The sequence below is a fragment of the Pristiophorus japonicus genome, chromosome 3, assembly GCF_044704955.1.
Source record: "Pristiophorus japonicus isolate sPriJap1 chromosome 3, sPriJap1.hap1, whole genome shotgun sequence".
Classification (NCBI taxonomy): Eukaryota; Metazoa; Chordata; class Chondrichthyes; family Pristiophoridae; genus Pristiophorus; species Pristiophorus japonicus.
Genome location: NC_091979.1, coordinates 96,443,174 through 96,460,657, shown reverse-complemented (window position 1 = coordinate 96,460,657; position 17,484 = coordinate 96,443,174). Strand labels below are relative to the sequence as shown.

Here is a 17,484-nt window from a genome sequence, read left to right as displayed (position 1 = left end):
CAGCCCCTAGCCCTGGCCCAATGGCCTCACTGGGGCTCCTCCCACGGCCAGCTCCTGCGCCCCGCCCGACCAGACCCGACACTCGCCCCCCCCCCCCCCCCCCGCCAACCAGACCCGACCCGACACCCGCTCCCCCCCCCCGCCCCAACCCGACACCCGAGACCCGCTCTCCCCCGCCCCGACCCGACCCCCGCTCTCCCCCCCCGCCCCAACCCGACACCCGAGACCCGCTCTCCCCCGCCCCGACCCGAGGCCCGCTCTCCCCCCCACCCCCCCGCCCCAACCCGAGGCCCGCTCCCCCCCCCCCGACCCGACCAACCCCCCTGACCCGACCCGAGACCCGCTTCCCCCCCCCCCCAGCCCCGACCCGACACGACACCCGCTCCCCCCCGACCCGACACCCGCTTCTGTTCCCCGACCCCCCCCACCTCCCCTCCCTCCCTCTCTCTCTCTCCCTCTCTCTCCCTCTCCCTCTCCCCTTCTCTCTCTCCCTCCCTCTCTCTCTCTCTCCCTCTCTCGCTCAGCGGCACGAACAGCTGCAGAATTCTCCCTGGCTGAAGCACTTTCACACAGGTAGGAAGATGGTTTATTTAATCTTTTCTTGGCTTATGAATGTTTATTCAGTTTGGATTTGTTTGTATAATATTTGTAGAAGTATAAATAAGGATTTATTGTAGAATTTAATGAGTTCCCTTCCTCCCCACCTCGTTCTGGGCGTCTAATTTGTAACCTGCGCCTGATTTTTTTAATGTATAGAACAGGTTTTTTCAGTTCTACAAAAATCTTCACTGGCGCCATTCTACTTTAGTTTGGAGTACATTTTCACTGTGGAAACTTTCAAATCAGGCGTCAGTGGCCGGACACGCCCCCTTTTGAAGAAAAAATTCTGTTCTAAACTAGAACTGTTCTACCTGACTAGAACTGCAGAAAAAAAAATGTGGAGAATTGCGATTTCTAAAATAGTCCGTTCTCCACCAGTTGCTCCTAAAAATCAGGCGCGAATCATGTGGAAACTTGGGCCCAATATAACTAAATGGTACAATTTTAAAGGGGGTGCAAGAACAGAAAGAGCTGGGGTATATGTACACAATTCTTTGAAGGTGGCAAGACAAGTTGAGAAGGCTGCTAAACAAGGATTTGCGATCTTTAACTTTATTAATAGAGGCATAGATTATAAAAGTAGGGAAGTTATGCTAATGAATTATAAAATACTAGTTACATCTCAGCTAGAGTATTGTGTTCAATTCTGGGCACCACACTTTAGGAAGGATGTCAAGGCCTTATAGAGGGTGCAGAAGAGATTTGCGAGATTGGGAACAGGGACAGAGGACTTCAGTTATGTGGAGAGACTGGAGAAGCTGGGGCTGTTCTCCTTAGAGCAGAGTTGGTTAAGAGGAGATTTGATAGAAATGTTCAAAATCATAAACAGTTTTGATGGAGTAAATAAGGAGAAACTCTTTCCAGTGGCAGAAGGACCAAAGAACATAGATTTAAGGTGATAGGCAAAAGAACCAGAAGTGACATGAAAAAAAAAAGTTGTGATCTGAAAATCACTGCCTGAAAGGGTGGTAAAAGCAAATTCGATAGTAACTTTCAAAAAGGGAATTGGATAAATACCTGGAGGGTATAAATTTACAAGGCTATGGAGAAAGAGCAGGGGAATGGGACTAAATGGATAGCTCTACCAAAGATCTGGCACAGATACGATGGGCTAAATAGCCTTCTGTACTGTATCATTCTATTATTCTACCCAGGTGTACTAATGTGCCAAGACCAGATTCTGGTGGAAGTGTGGACCACAAGTGTTTCAAATGCTGTTTTTTGAGTGGTAATTGATCGCAGATCATTTGATTGAAGTTGGGTAAGTGACATTTTTGAAAATTTATCCCAGTTCTCAGTGTTTCCAACTGGTATAGCCAGCCTCCTTAATGTTGCGGCAAGGTTCCACTCCAACATTCCTGCCCCGATAGCACTGATACTGGCCATATACAATTTGAGACATGGCAGACTGATAGCTGGAAGTCCTGCCCTGGCACAACTCCGACTTTGGAGCAAGTCTCCAGGAATTTTTCTATCATCTAATTTAATTTTATGTTCCTTTGTCATACAGGTTTCATAAGAACATAAGAAATAGGAACAGTAGTAGGCCATTCAGCCCTCGAGCCTGGTCCGCCATTCAGCATGATCATGGCTGATCCAATCATGGATTCAGGTCCATTACCCTGCCCACTCTCCATAACACCTTATTCCATTATCATTTAAGAAACTGTCTATTTCTGTCTTAAATTTATTCAATGGCCCAGCTTCCACAGCTCTCTGAGGCAGCGAATTCCACAGATCCACAACCCTCTGTGAGAAGAAATTTCTCCTCATCTCATTTTTAAATGGGCGGCCCATTATTCTAAGATTATGCCCTCTAGTTCTAGTCTCCCCTATCAGTGGAAACATCCTCTCTGCATCCACCCTGTCAAGCCCCCTCATAATCTTATACATTTCGATAAGATCACCTCTCATTCTTCTGAATTTCAATGAGTAGAGGCACAACCTACTCAAACTTTCCTCATAAGTTAACCCCCTCATCTCTGGAATCAACCTAGTGAACCTTCTTTGAACTGCCTCCAAAGCAAGTATATCCTTTCTTAAATATGGAAACCAAAACTGCACGCAGTATTTCAGGTGTGGCCTCACCACTACCCTGTACAACTGTAGCAAGACTTCCCTGCTTTTATATTCCATCCCCTTTTCAATAAAGGCCAAGATTCCATTGGCCTTCCTGATCACTTGCTGTACCTGCATACTATCCTTTTGTGTTTCATGCACCTGGACCCCCAGGTCCCACTGTACTGCAGCACTTTGCAATCTTTCTCTATTTAAATAATAACTTGCTCTTTGTTTTTTTTCTGCCAAAGTGCATGACCTCACACTTTCCAACATTATATTCCATCTGCCAAATTTTTGTCCACTCACTTAGCCTGTCTATATCCTTTTGCAGATTTTTTTGTGTCCACCTCACACATTGCTTTTCCTCCCACCTTTGTATCGTCAGCAAACTTGGCTACGTTACACTCGGTCCCTTCTTCGAAGTCGTTAATATAGATTGTAAATAGTAGGGGTCCCAGCACTGATCCCTGCGGTTACTGATTGCCAACCCAAGAATGAACCATTTATCCCGACTCTCTGTTTTCTGTTCATTAGCCAATCCTCTATCCATACTAATATATTACCCCCAATACCGTGAACGTTTATCTTGTGCAGTAACCTTTTATGTAGCACTTTGTCAAATGCCTTCTGGAAGTCCAAATACACCACATCCACTGGTTGCCCTTTATCCACCCTGTTCGTTACATCCTCAAAGAACTCCAGTAAATTTGTCAAACATGACTTCCCCTTCATAAATCCATGCTGACTCTGCCTGCCCGAATTTTGCTTTTCCAAATGTCCTGCTACTGCTTCTTTAATAATGGACTCCAACATTTTCTCCAATCACAGATGTTAGGCTAACTGGTCTATAGTTTCCTGCTTTTTGTCTGCCTCCTTTTTTAAATAGGGGCGTTACATTTGCAGTTTTCATATCTGCTGGGACCTCCCCAGAATCCAGGGAATTTTGGTAAATTACAACCAGTGCATCCACTATCACTGCCGCTACTTCCCTTAAGACCCTAGGATGCAAGCCATCAGGTCCAGGGGATTTATCTGCCTTTAGTCCCATTATTTTACTGAGTACCATCTCCTTAGTGATTGTGATTGGATTAAATTCCTCCCCCCAAAGCCCCTTGACTCTCCACTGTTGGAATATTGTTAGTGTCCTCCACCGTAAAGACTGATACAAAATATTTGTTCAGCGTTTCAGCCATCTCCATGTTCCCCATTACTAATTCCCGGTCTTGTCCTCTAAGGGACTAACATTTACTCTAGCCACTCTTTTCCTTTTTATATACCTAATAGAAACTCTTGCTATCTGTTTTTATATTTTGTGCTAGTTTACTTTCATAGTCTATCTTCCCTTTCTTAATCATTTTTTTATTCATTCTTTGTTGGCTTTTAAATGCTTCCCAATCATCTGTCCTCCCACTAGTTTTGCTCACATTGTATGCCCTTGTTTTTAATTGGATACCGTCCTTTATTTCTTTAGTTAGCCATGGATGGCTATCTTTTCTTTTACACCCTTTCCTCCTCACTGGAATATATTTTTCTTGAGAGTTGCAAAATATCTCCTTAAATGTACACCACTGTTCATCAACTGTCATACACTTTAATCTATTTTCCCATTCCACTTTAGCCAACTCTGCCCTCATACCTTTATTTAAACTTAGTACGCTGGTGAGAGATGCAACTTTCTCACCTCCATCTGAATTTGAAATTCAATCATGCTATGATCACTTATTCCAAAGGGACCCTTTTCTCGGAGATTGTTTATTAATCCTGTCTCATTACACAGGACCAGATCTAAGATAGCCTGCCTCCTGGTTGGTTCCGTTACATACTGCATAAGGAACCCGTCCCTTATGCACTCTATGAACGTTTCCTCAAGGCTACCTTGACCAATTTGATTTGTCCAATCAATACGGAAGTTAAAATCACCCATGATTATTGCTGTTCCTTTTTTACAAGCCCCCACTATTTCCTGGTTTATGCTCTGACCAACAGAGTTGCTACTGTTAGGGGGCCTATAGACTACGCCTATCAGTGACTTTTCCCCTTATTATTCCTTATCTCCACCGAAACTGTTTCAACATCCTGATCATTTGAGCCAATATCGTTTCTCACTATTGCAGTGATTCCATCCTTTATCAATAGAGCTGCCCCACCTCCTTTTCCTTTCTGTCTGTCCTTCGAGATTGTCAAATACCCCTGAATATTTAATTCCAGTCCTGGTCACCTTGCAACCACATCTCTGTAATGGCTATCAGATCATACCCATTTGTCTCAATTTGTGCCGTCAACTCATCTATTTTGTTGCAATTGCTACATGCATTTAGACAAAGTGCCTTTAAATTTGTTTTTTTTACCCTTTTTTTCTGCTTGTTGCCTCTCTCCTTCAAACTCACTTTCTTTATTTTTGCTTTCTAATTCCAGCTTTACTTCCCTCCTTACTGAATCTATTTTCAGGTTCCCATCCCCCTGCCAAGCTAATTTAAACCTCCCCAACAGCACGAGCAAACGTTTCAGTTACGTTGGAGTTATATTATGGGTTCACCTCACTATATTATTTCATACTTTATGGGGACAAGTCAATGACGTGTGCTCTTGGAGTGAAGTCCTGCTCGATAGGAGTGCAGGTTTGAGATTTGAAGTTATAAGTTTATATAGTGCAGGTACCTCGTGAATGGCCTGCTTATATACCGTGCTCCCAAGGGATGCTGGGATCCCTTGGGGCTCCAATAGGTAGGCCCTCTGGTGGTAGTGTAATATATGTTGCAAGGGGTTAAATACATAACATCACTTCCCTGTGAAGTCAATAGTACACTTATTTACAAGGTGAGACGATCTGGGGCTTTTCACTCCCTTGTCGATTGTCTCGGTACAAATGCGGGTGTGGGTGAGTTGGTAAGTTCTTCACTGGGCTGTTGGGCAGCTGGCCTTGCCGGGCTGCTGGGGATGTTGTGTTCAGCTTCGTGGTCAACCATGATGTGAGTTGCCACTTGTGTGTGTGTTGGAGGGTCAAAGTTGGTGGTGCCTTCTTCGGTTTGTTCATAGCTGTTGGTGAACCGCAATTTGATTTGGTCCAGATGTTTTCTGTATGTTAGTCCATTGGCCAAGTTGACCTGAAACACCCTATTCCCCTTTGTACTATTCCATAATTGAGTACAAACACAGGATCATTGATCTCAATATCGCGTGACAAATTTGCGCGGTCATGGTACATACTTTGTTGATATCGCCTGCCCTCCACATGATCATGGAGATCAGGGTGGACAAGAGAGTGCCTTGTTTTGAGCGCCCTTTTCATGAGCAGCTCGGCTGGGGGAAGTCCAGTGAGTGAGTGGGGTCTGGTGCAGTAGCTGAGCAGCATTCGGGACAGTCAGATCTGCAGGGAGCCTTCCGACACATGTTCAAGCTTTGCTTGATGATCTGAACTGCCCATTCTGCCTGGCCGTTGGATGCGGGCTTGAACGGGGCAGATGTGACGTGCTTGATCCCATTGCGGGTCATGAATTCCTTGAATTCAGCACTGGTGAAACATGGCCCATTGTCGCTGATCAGCACATAGAGCAGGCCGCGCGTGACAAATATGGCTCGTAGACTTTCAATAGTGGCCGTGGACGTGCTTACAGACATTATCGCACATTCAATCCATTTTGAATAAACGTCCATGACAACCAAAAATATTTTACCTAGAAATGGGCCCGCATAGTCCACGTGGACCCTCGACCACGGTTTGGAGAGCCACGACCACAAACTTAGCAGTACCTCTCTGGGTTCATTGCTCAGCTGAGAGCAAGTGTTGCACTGGCATACGCATGACTTTAAATCTGAGTCGATGCCGGGTCACCATACATGGGATCTGGCTATGGCTTTCATCATTACAATGCCTGGGTGGGTGCTGTGCAGTTCACAAATGAACGAATCTCTGCCTTTCTTGGGCAAGACCACGCGATTGTCCCACAACAGACAGTCCACCTGCAGGGACATTTCGTCTTTGCGCCTGTGGAACGGCTTAATCGCCTCCTGCATCTCTCCTGGGACGCTGGACCAGTTCCCATGGAGGACACAGTTTTTTACCAAGGACAGTAAAGAACCCTAGCTGGTCCAGGTCCTGATCTGGCGGGCTGTGACGGGTGACTTTTCGTTCTTGAATGCATCCATTACCATGAGCAAGTCCGCTGGCTATGCCATTTCCACCCCAATGGTGGGCAATGGCAGCCGACTGAGAGCATCTGCGCAGTTCTCTGTGCCCGGTCTGTGGCGGATTACATAGTTGTATGCCGACAGCATAAGCGGCCATCTTTGGATGCGGACAGAGGCATTGGTGTTAAACCCTTTGCTCTCAGAGAACAGCGATATAAGCGGCTTATGGTCAGTTTCAAGCTCAAACTTGAGGCCAAATAAGTAATGTAGCATTTTTTTTACCTCGTAAACAAACGCCAGAGCCTCTTTTTCAATCATGCTGTAGGCCCTTTCGGCCTTGGACAAACTCCTCGACGTTTCAGCGACCGGTTGCAAAATCCCCGATTCATTAGTCTGTTGTAACACACACCCGACCCCGCATCGCAAGCCAGCACTAATCGTTTACAAAGGTTATACAGGACAAGCACTTTGTCTGAACACAATAGATTTCTGGCTTTCTTAAAAGCAGCCTCTCATGAATTCCCCTATACCCAGTCATTTCCCTTGCGCAGTAGCGCATGTAGGGGTTCTAGCAGGGTGCTTAACCCAGGTAGGAAATTACCGAAATAGTTAAGGAGTCCCAGGAACGAACGCAGCTCCATCACGTTCTGTGATCTCGGCGCGCTCTTGATGGCCTCAGTCTTGGCGTCGGTGGGTCTGATGCCGTCTGCTGCGATTCTTCTTCCCAAGAACTCGACCTCCTGCGCCAGGAAAACACACTTCACGCGTTTCAACCTGAGCCCCACGGAATCCAACCGACTAAGAACCTCTTCCAGGTTCTGCAAGTGTTCGATGGTGTCCCGACCTGTAATCAGTATGTCGTCCTGGAAGACCACGGTGCGAGGAGCTGACTTTAGCAGGCTCTCCATGTTCCATTGGAAGATTGCCGCGGCTGACCGAACCCTGAACGGGCATCTGTTATAGATGAACAGACCTTTGTGCGTGTTGATGCAGGTGAGGCCTTTCGAAGACTCCTCCAGCTCCTGCGTCATGTAGGCCGAGGTCAGGTCCAGCTTGGTGAACGTCTTTCCTCCAGCCAGGGTCACAAATAGGTCATCTGCCTTGGGTAGCAGGTACTGGTCCTGTAGCGAAAAACGGTTAATCGTTACTTTATAGTCCCCACAAATTCTGACCATGCCGTCCTCTTTAAGTACCGGGACAATCGGACTCGCCCATTCGTTGAATTCCACCAGCGCGATGATGCCTTCTCGCTGCAACCTGTCCAGCTCAATTTCCACTTTTTCACACATCATATATGGTACCGCCCGTGCCTTGTGGTGGATGGGTCGCGTACCGGGAACTAAATGGATCTGCACTTTTGCCCCCGAAAAGCTTCCAATGCCTGGCTCGAACAACGATGGAAATCTGCTCAGAACCTGGGCTTATGAGGCGTCGTCGATGGACGAAAGCGCTCGGATGTCGTCCCTGTTCCAGAGGATTTTTCCCAGCTAGTTTCTGCCAAACAATGTGGGGCCATCCCCTGGCACAATCCACAGTGGGAGTTCGTGTACTGCTCCATTATAGGAGACTTGGACGTCTGCACTGCCAATTACAGTGATTAGTTCCTTGGTGCAAGTCTTTAGTTTGGTGTGAATGGGGCTGAGCTTGGGCCTGTCTACCTTGTTGCACCACAGCCTGTCGAAGGCCTTTTTACTCATTATGGACTGACTCGCACCCATGTCCAGTTCCATCGATACTGGAATTCCGTTCAGTTCAACTTTCAACATTATTGGTGGACATTTCGTAGAGAATGTGTGTACCCCATACACTTCTGCCTCCTTGGTTCGAGTCTCCGATTCAGTCTGATCCACAGTGGATCGATCTTCCTCTGCAACGTGGTGATTTGCAGGGTTTGCAGCTCGCCTGCACATTCGCTGGAGGTGTCCCATTGTTCTGCAACTGTTGCACGCATAGTGCTTGAAGCGGCATTGATTGGGCCAATGATCACCTCCACAGCACCAACAAGGTGTTAACTGCCTCGCATTAATGATTGATGGCGGAGTCTGGGTCATCTGAGGTTGGACAGCAGCAGCTGGCGTGTACGTTCTGCCATGTATATTTCTGCTCGAAAACGACGTTACTTTGTTCACAGTACTGGCCGAAACTGCTTTACTCTGCAAAATCTGTTTGGTGTTGTCACTGGTGGACATAAATGCCTGGGCTATCGTTTTGGCTTTACTTAGATTCAGAATCAACAGTTTGCGAAGGATTGTCTCATGGCCAATGCCCAGTACAAAAAGTCCCTAAGCATTTGTTCTAGGAATCCCTTAAATTCACAATGTCCTGTGAGGCGCCTTAGTTCGGCGACATAGCTCGTCACTTCCTGGCCCTCTGATCGTTGACACATGTAGAACCGATATCTCACCATCAAAGCACTTTCCTTAGGTTTTAGGTGCTCCCGGACCGGCGTACACAATTCTTCATAGGATTTCTCTAGGAGCTAGGAGATTCTTCATGAGGCCATAGGTTGTTACCCCACAGATAGTTAGGAGGATCGCCCTTCGTTTGGCAGCATTCTCGTTGGCCAGAAAGTATTGGTCGAGTCTCTCCACGAAGGCCTCCCAATTGTCCCCTTCTGAGAACTTCTCCAGGATACCAACCGTTCTTTGCATTTTCGCGCGGTTGTTCGTTATCTCGCCGCCAATTGATAGGCTCAAAATGAAGGATGAAACTGAGTACTGTGTACAATGAGCAAGTGCGACCTTGGTTCTTTTAATGAGACTCCAGAGTGCAGGTACCTCGTGGGTGGCCTGCTTACATACCGTGCTCCCAAGGGATGCTGGGATCCCTTGGGACTCCAACGGGTAGGCCCTCCGGTGGTACTGTAATACAGGTTGTAAGGGGTTAAATACATAACAACTTTACTCTGTCCAACCTCAAAAGAACACCAGCCACTTTAACAGTGTAACATTTATATTTTTTTCATACCAGCCACCCCCATGCCTCATTAAAACTGATTTCCTATGGCTTCTCTGATGGCTCAGTGGGTTTTCCAATGAATAGCTGAGTCATACATACCAAGAAAGTTCTAGATTTGGGGGGTAATTTTAACCTAACCCGATTGGTGGGACACTGCCTCAATCAGATTGGCTGCCTACTTCCCCCCCCCCCCCCCCCCACCCCCATTTTACTTTCTATTTCATTTCCAAAGAGGGTTCTGAAGCCTGTGGAAGTGCATTCCAAGATTCAATACCTTCAAGATAGAAGGACAAGAAAAAACAGCAATTTGCCAGGGCAGGTGGTGGAACATGAAACTTTAAGCGATTTCATAAAAGAACTAGACAAGTTGCTGATTATCTGAGGGGAGGTGATTATTTAATTATGTAGAGATAGGACAGGAAAGAAAGGGCATAGGGAGATTAAATAGACCAATAATCTTTGCCTGCTTGAAAAACATTACCATGCTGCATTGAAAATTGGTGAAAAATAAACACTTTCACTCCATCGTTTGCAGTATAGTATCACTAAAGGGAGAAAAAGCCAATCAATCACTGATAAACATGGCTCATGTACTGCTGTGCAATGCTATAGATATATTTGAATTTTGGTATGTTGTTTATGACAGAGGAAAAATCAGTAATCTTGAAAAGCAAAGGCACTAGATAATAGCAGGAAACATTTAACTGTAGAACTGGCAATTCATTCTTACCGCTCCCGGTCCTTTTTAGCTTGCTTTGCCATTTCATTTTTCAGTTCCTCAAGTCGTTGTTGGTATCTTTGTTCTAACTCTTCCCTCCTACATTGCTTTTCTGCATAGCATTGCTTTACCTAAAGAGAAAGAGATGAATCTCTAATTTTTCGTGAAGTAAAGTAACTTCCATTTACAGAAAAATGAAAAATGATGGCATAAAATTCCTTTTTTTAAAACAAATGCTCATGAGGTTATGAAAGATGTTTTTGGTTTGCTCCTTGGTTGTTCAGCATGAGATGACATACACAACTATAGGGACCAGGAACATTGCAGGTATTAGCTGAGCTGCAATGGCCTTTCGACCCATGGGCTACCAAACAGAAAAAAATAACCACGTTTATCATTCCTGAATGCTAGTAACCTCTGCTGTAAAGTGAACATTGATAGATGATGGGCGAAGAGCAGACTGGGCTTGGCTGTATTGTCTCCCATCTACCACTGCTGAATAGCTTGCCAACACCCGGTGTCTAGGCTCACAAATGCAAAATTGTTACTTGGGGAGCTGGGGAGAATTCAGTGGGGCAAAGGTTTGAGATTGGGGCACAGAAATATTCAGGAGGGGCACTTGGAAAGAGGAGAAGGTTTTTGAAGCATGGGAGCACGGAGACCAATTAGCACTCATAGGGCAGGGGATATTGGGAAAGAGAAATTGGTATGTTGGAGCTGTAGATCAATTGGAGAGGGTGCTGGTGCAAGTGAATACTCAGGAGCATTTGGGAAGCAACCTGAGGCCAGTGAGCATGAGACTAGGAGGGGCATTAAGCACTTGAAAAAGGCAGCGAACACTTGAGGGGATATAGGGCTCAAATTTCCCCTATAACGCTTTTTTGACATATTTCAAGAGTTACATCTGTTTTTTTTAGCCCCAACTAGTCCAAAAAAAAACTTGAAAATTTCCCCATTCTAATTTTTAAAGTTGCCGCCGCACAGCTGTCCTTTAGTTTCGGGGGTGGAGCCTAATGCTTGCACCGGAAAAAGGATGCCCCCCCTTCTGTGCATGCGTGGAAAAAAAATAACGGTTTTTACGTGACTGCTATGGGTGCGCATGCCCAGTACAGCTCACGGTCTGCATTCAGCCATTTTTAAAGAGCCAGTTGTGTGTGAGAACTGTGTGAGAACTTTCAGTGCTGTGTGAGAACTTTAATTCTCAGTGGAAAAAATCAGATCTGCGATGTGCAACGCGGCTCAAGGACCAAGAATTCCCCACAAGAGGAAGTGGAGGCACTAGTTACTGTAATTGAGGCCAGATGGCACGAGCTGGACACCAGCAGAGGTCACAATAAAGTTTCACCAAAAGAAATGAAGAAACGCTGGAACCAACTTGCAGAAGATTACTGTGCAATGGTGACTACCCCGAGGTCTGGAGGCCAGTGCAAAAAGAAGCAGCAAGACCTTGGTCAAGTAGTTAGTGTAAGTAATATTTTCATTTATTCACTGGAATTGCAATTTTAAATGTGACCATCTGTATGTCCCACCCAACAGAAAGACACCTCTCTAAAAAGTTATATTTTCATCTTTGTAGAGGAAGATGGCACACAACAAAAGAGAGAGAACTCGAACAGGAGGGGGCCCGGCAAATCTGCACCCACTGACATCCTTGGAAGACAGGGTCGTTGCTTTGATGGGTCCTGCCTGGAGAAAAGCAATCACTGCACAAGCTGGGTCCACACTCGAGGGAAAGGGTAAGTCCTGCAAATTCCACATTCTGGCTTTGCTAAAAGTTAAGAACTGCACGGGCAAGCCATGCTTCGGTTCATGGGGCTGTCTCCGTCAGCTGCGCTTCGGTTGATGAAATGGGCTATCAGTCATCGTAGTCCTTCAAATCAGCCTGCTGCCTGCACTGTGTGAGCCTACTCATGCCACCCTGCCTCCTCCTCTGCTGCTAACCATTTGTCTGTTCTGTTATATTTTTCAGAACTTGAGGCCAACCCTGATGATGCAGAAGAAGTTTCAGACGTGGACGAACCTGAAGAGGAGAACATCTTCCAATCCCACCTTCCAGAACAAAAGCATGGAGGTGAGGGTGTGGGGGAGGGAGAGGATGAAGCCCCCACTATTGTACTCACTCTGGAGGAGGTACAGGTGCCGCCCATTGAGGTGCCAGCCCCTTTCCTGAGTGGTACGAGTGTTGGGACATTCCATGGTTTCGCACAGTCGGAGGCTGCGGGTCCCAGTGGGGTGCAATGAGCCACACCCAGGGTGAGGAAGAGAAAGAGAGCTTGGCAGCGCTCTCCTGAGATGCAGGATGTAACAGGTGTGGTTCAGATCATGGCAATGAGTGGGGAGAGCACTGACTTACGCGATCACTCCTGGATACCATCAGTGGGGTGGAATGATGACCTATCAGGACTGTCGGGAGAAGTAACAACACTCTCATGAGAAATGGTAACACTGTCCGGGCACACGTGGGAGGAAATGTCGCAGGTAGCTGATACACTGTCGGTGAACATGAGGGAGGGAATGTCGTAGGTAGCTGATACACTGTCGTTGACCATGAGGGAGGAAATGTCGCAGGTAGCTGATACACTGTCGGTGAACATGAGGGAGGGAATGTCGTAGGTAGCTGATACACTGTCGTTGACCATGAGGGAGGAAATGTCGCAGGTAGCTGATACACTGTCGGTGAACATGAGGGAGGGAATGTCGCAGGTCGCTGATACACTGTCGGTGAACATGTGGGAGGAAATGTCGCAGGTAGCTGATACACTGTCAGTGAACATGAGGGAGGGAATGTCGTAGGTAGCTGATACACTGTCGTTGACCATGAAGGAGGAAATGTCGCAGGTAGCTGATACACTGTCGTTGACCATGAGGGAGGGAATGACGCAGGTAGCTGATACACTGTCGGTGAACATGAGGGATGGAATGTTGCATGTAGTTGAGACATTGTCAGGGCACATGAGGAAGGAAATGTCGGAGGTCGCTGCTGCAATAAGGGAACACGCCCAGACCCCGCGGCCATTGACAGAATCAACTGCCACTTCCACTCCAATCCCCAGACCAACCTCTGAAGAGGTCCTAGCCGGGCCTTCCACATTACCGCCTGCCCACGCACCCCATCCAAAAGACCGATTACCTGAGATGCTCTAAAGAATAAGCTTGGTACCAACCCAACAAACGCTATGCCACTGCCTGCAGGCAGGGGTGGAGTCACCAAGAACAAATGCAGCAGGCAGTCTTAGAATAAGGTGGAAGAGAGATGGGTGCAGTCTTTCTTTGCTGCTGTTGTTATTATTATTGTTGTTACTGTTGTAACGGTTCTCAAATTTAAAGTTTTTTGTAAATTATGGAAATTTACAAGTTTAAAAGTTTGTAAGCAATCTTAAAGTTTTTAAGTGATCTTAAAGTTTGTAAGTAATCTTAAAGTTTGTAAGTGATCTTAACTGAAAACTTTAAAGTTTGATACAAGAATATTTTTATTAAAGTTAATATAAGTACAAACAAGTGTTAAACTTTTGAATAAAATATATTTTAAATTATAACTGAATAATTTCCATTATTTGTTCCATTATTAATATAACTTTTTGAACTAAAGAAGAATAATTTCCATTATTTATTCCATTAACACAACACAACATTACGCAACAGGTCCAAACAGGAAACATGATCCATTTGGAATAGTTGCCGCTGAGCCTTCAGGCAGCAAAGCGTTCACGGATGAGCTGCTGGTGCAAGGCTCGAGCAATCGTTAAAGGGGAACAACGGCACACCCTCCTCCGCCGTCGTGCTCCGGGTTCAGGTAGTTGCATGGCTTCCTCCTCCTCCTCCTCCTCCTCCTCCTCTTCGTCATCTGCATCTTCCTCCTCATCATCAGCCACTCTCACCTCAGGTAGGTCTTCTACTACCAGCTACGGCTGCCTCATGATGGCTAAGTTGTGCAGCATGCAGCAGACAACAGTGAACTGACTGACAATCTCAGGGGAGTAGTGCAAGTAGCCTCTGGAATGGTCCAGGCATTGGAAATGCTGCTTCAAGATGCCAATGGTCATCTCTATTATGCTGCATGTTGCAATGTGTGACATGTTGTATTCCCGCTCAGCTTCCGTCCGGGTTACGTGTAGGGGCGTGATGAGCCAGGTGGTGAGGCTGTACCCTTTGTCTCCCAGCAGCCAACTCTGCCCTTCTGGCTGCTGCTGAAACATGGCACATGTAGCGTTCTCGCGTTGGATGAACGCATCATGGGTGCTCCCAGGGTATCTCGCATCAACTGCCTTGATGCGATGCATGTCGTCACAGACGAGCTGCACATTCACAGAGTGGAAGCCTTTTCTGTTCCTGTACATCTCGGAATCCTTCAAAGGTGCTCGCAAGATGATGTGGGTACAATCAATGCAGCCCTGTGCTTTTGGGAAGCCAGCAATCCTGGAGAAGCCCACAGCCCTGTCAGGCATTGCCTGGGCGGTCATGGGGAACTTTATCTAGTCATTCCTCTGGGCATATAGTGCAGCAGTCACCTGCCGAATGCAAATATGTGTTGCATGTTGAGAAATGGCGCACAAATCCCCAGTTGTGGCCTGGAATGATCCAAATGCATAAAATGAAAGTGCAGCTATAATCTTTACTTCAACTGACAAAGCAGTCCTCCTGACGCTTCTAGGGTGCAGGTCTGCTTTGATCAACTCACAAATCTCTGTTACAGCTTCTTTGTGGAAACGCAGCCTTCTCACACAGTCTGCATCACTCAGGTGCAGGTACGAATGCCTGTCTCAATACACCCGATGTGGGTAAGACCTCCTGCCCATCATCCTATGTGCTCTGAGGTTCCTCAGGTGATGATGTCTAATCAATCTTCTCTTCCACAGCACCATCATGCAAAAGCCTTGCACGAGGTATGGCATTGTCAATATTGCCCCCATAATTTAATTGTAGCTTTGCAAGAAGTTCAGAACAGCAGGAGAAAAGAAAGCACTCACACCTTCTTTCCTCTCTCTCGCCCCAGAATCGACGCCCTAGTATGGGCCACACCCTGGTCTGCGCATGCACAATAGGCTTGCTTAGAATGGGAAGCTAGGCATTCAATAAAGAAACAAAGTCTAATGCAATTCTTTAATTTTAGATTTTTTTCAAAGTACCACCCCACCACCGACCGAACGTCTCCTCACCGGGTTCGAGGGTCGACCGGCAGAATCGCTCCCTTGCCCGGACACAGGGGCTCGATGTCCACCAGCCCCATCCCCCTGGGCTTCTTTTGAAGTTGCTGTATAGCCTAAGGATTCTCATCCCTTCAGTTCGGCTTCCATCTCACCCCGAGCCCCTGTGTCTGGGTGAGGGAGGAATTCTGCCAGCCGACGCTCTGACCCTCTAGCCCGGTGAGGAGACATTCGGTGGTGGTGTGGTACTTTGAAAATAATCTAAAATTAAAGAATTGCATTAGACTTCCATTTTCTCCCTTTTGACTTTGAAAAAATTAAGCTTCATGATGCATATTCTTTGCCTTCTTGACTCCCTCCAAATCTTCGGCTAAAAACAATGCCATCTTTCTGCGCCGATTTTTTAATGTGCGCTGGTTTTTCTTAAGTGCCCACAAGGTTTTTTGGGGGTGGTCACATACGCCATCCTCAGAAAAATGTAAGTTGGCCAAACTTGCTTAAATGTGAAAAAGTGCCGCAGACATCAGGTTACGCAAAAAAATGCTAACCTTAAAAAATCGTAACTAACTGAGTTACGCTGGCGCAGAAACTTTGGGGAAACTTGGATATTTTAACTTACGCCAAAAAAAGCGGCGCACGGCAAAAAAACGGGAAAATTGAGCCCAATATGTTAATTTTACCTATCTGTCCCCTGGTTTGTTATTAGGTCGGTTCACTTCCATGTCTATATTTGAATGAATCAGCTTGGTTAATGAATGACTTGGTTCATATAGTGTATTTAACAAAGCTCTGACCACCAATTTACCAATTTAAGAAATTTGAGTCCCATACTCAAATTTGTTAACATCACTTGACATCAATGATGCGGCTATCATAAGCCAATAACTGTCACAAATCTTAGCTAACCTGAGTTAGGGTAGTCAACTTATATTCAGAATTTACTTTCCTTTATAAATGCATATGACTTTAGTGCTATTGGCATTCATTTCATTTTAGTCAAAGTACATTTTCAGCGTGACCTCCTGACACGACAGATGTTCAACATTCACAGGAAAAGCCCAGAGCCACAATGACAGGAAATTTTACAAGTAGTTTAATGAAGTAATGGAGAAGGTGGATAAGGGTAGTGCCGTTGATGTGTATATGAACTTTCAAAAGACATTTGCTAAATTACCACATAATAGACTTGTTAGCAAAATTGAAGCCCATGAGATTAAAGGGGCAGTGGCTGCATGGATATGAAACTGGCCAAAGGACAGAAAGCAAAGAGTAATGGTTAACTGTTCCTTTTCAAACTGGAGAGAGTGTACAGTGGTGTCTCCCACGGGTCGGTATTGGGACCACTGCTCTTTTTGATTATTATTTTTGATTATATTTTGATTATATTAATGCCCCGCACGTGGGTATACAGGACATAATTTCAAAGTTTGCACATGACACTAAACTTGGAAATATAGTAAACAGTGAGGAGGATAGTAAAGGACATAGACTGGTGAAATGGGCAGAAAAATGGCAGTTGAAATTTAATGCAGAGAAGTGTGAAATGGTACATTTTGTTAGGAAGAATGAGGGGAGGCAAAAGGAGCTAAATGGTACAATTTTGAACAAAAAGATCTGTGGGCGAACGTACACAAGTCTTTGAAGGTGGCAGGACAAGTTGAGAAGGCTGTTGAAAAGGCATATGGGATCCTTGGCCTTATAAACAGAGGGATAGAGTACAAAAGCAAAGACGTTAGGCTAAACCTTAGGCCCCAGCTGGAGTATTATGACCAATTCTGGGCACCACACTTCAGGAAGGATGCCAAGGCCTCTGAGAGGATGCAGCAGAAATTGACTAGAATGGTAGCAGGGATGAACGACTTCAGTTACATGGAG

The 17,484-nt window shown here is 45.9% G+C and overlaps 1 protein-coding gene across 5 annotated transcripts in view; it reads right to left on the bottom strand.

Annotated features, from left to right (window-relative positions):
* Positions 1 to 17,484, bottom strand: part of LOC139259806 (coiled-coil domain-containing protein 148-like) — a 217,185-nt gene that overhangs the window by 42,144 nt on the left and 157,557 nt on the right. For all 5 annotated transcript variants that reach the window (XM_070875598.1, XM_070875597.1, XM_070875599.1 and 2 more), the window contains one exon: positions 10,478 to 10,596. In XM_070875598.1, the coding sequence (XP_070731699.1) occupies positions 10,478 to 10,596 (119 nt within the window). The remainder of the gene's footprint in view (positions 1 to 10,477; positions 10,597 to 17,484) is intronic.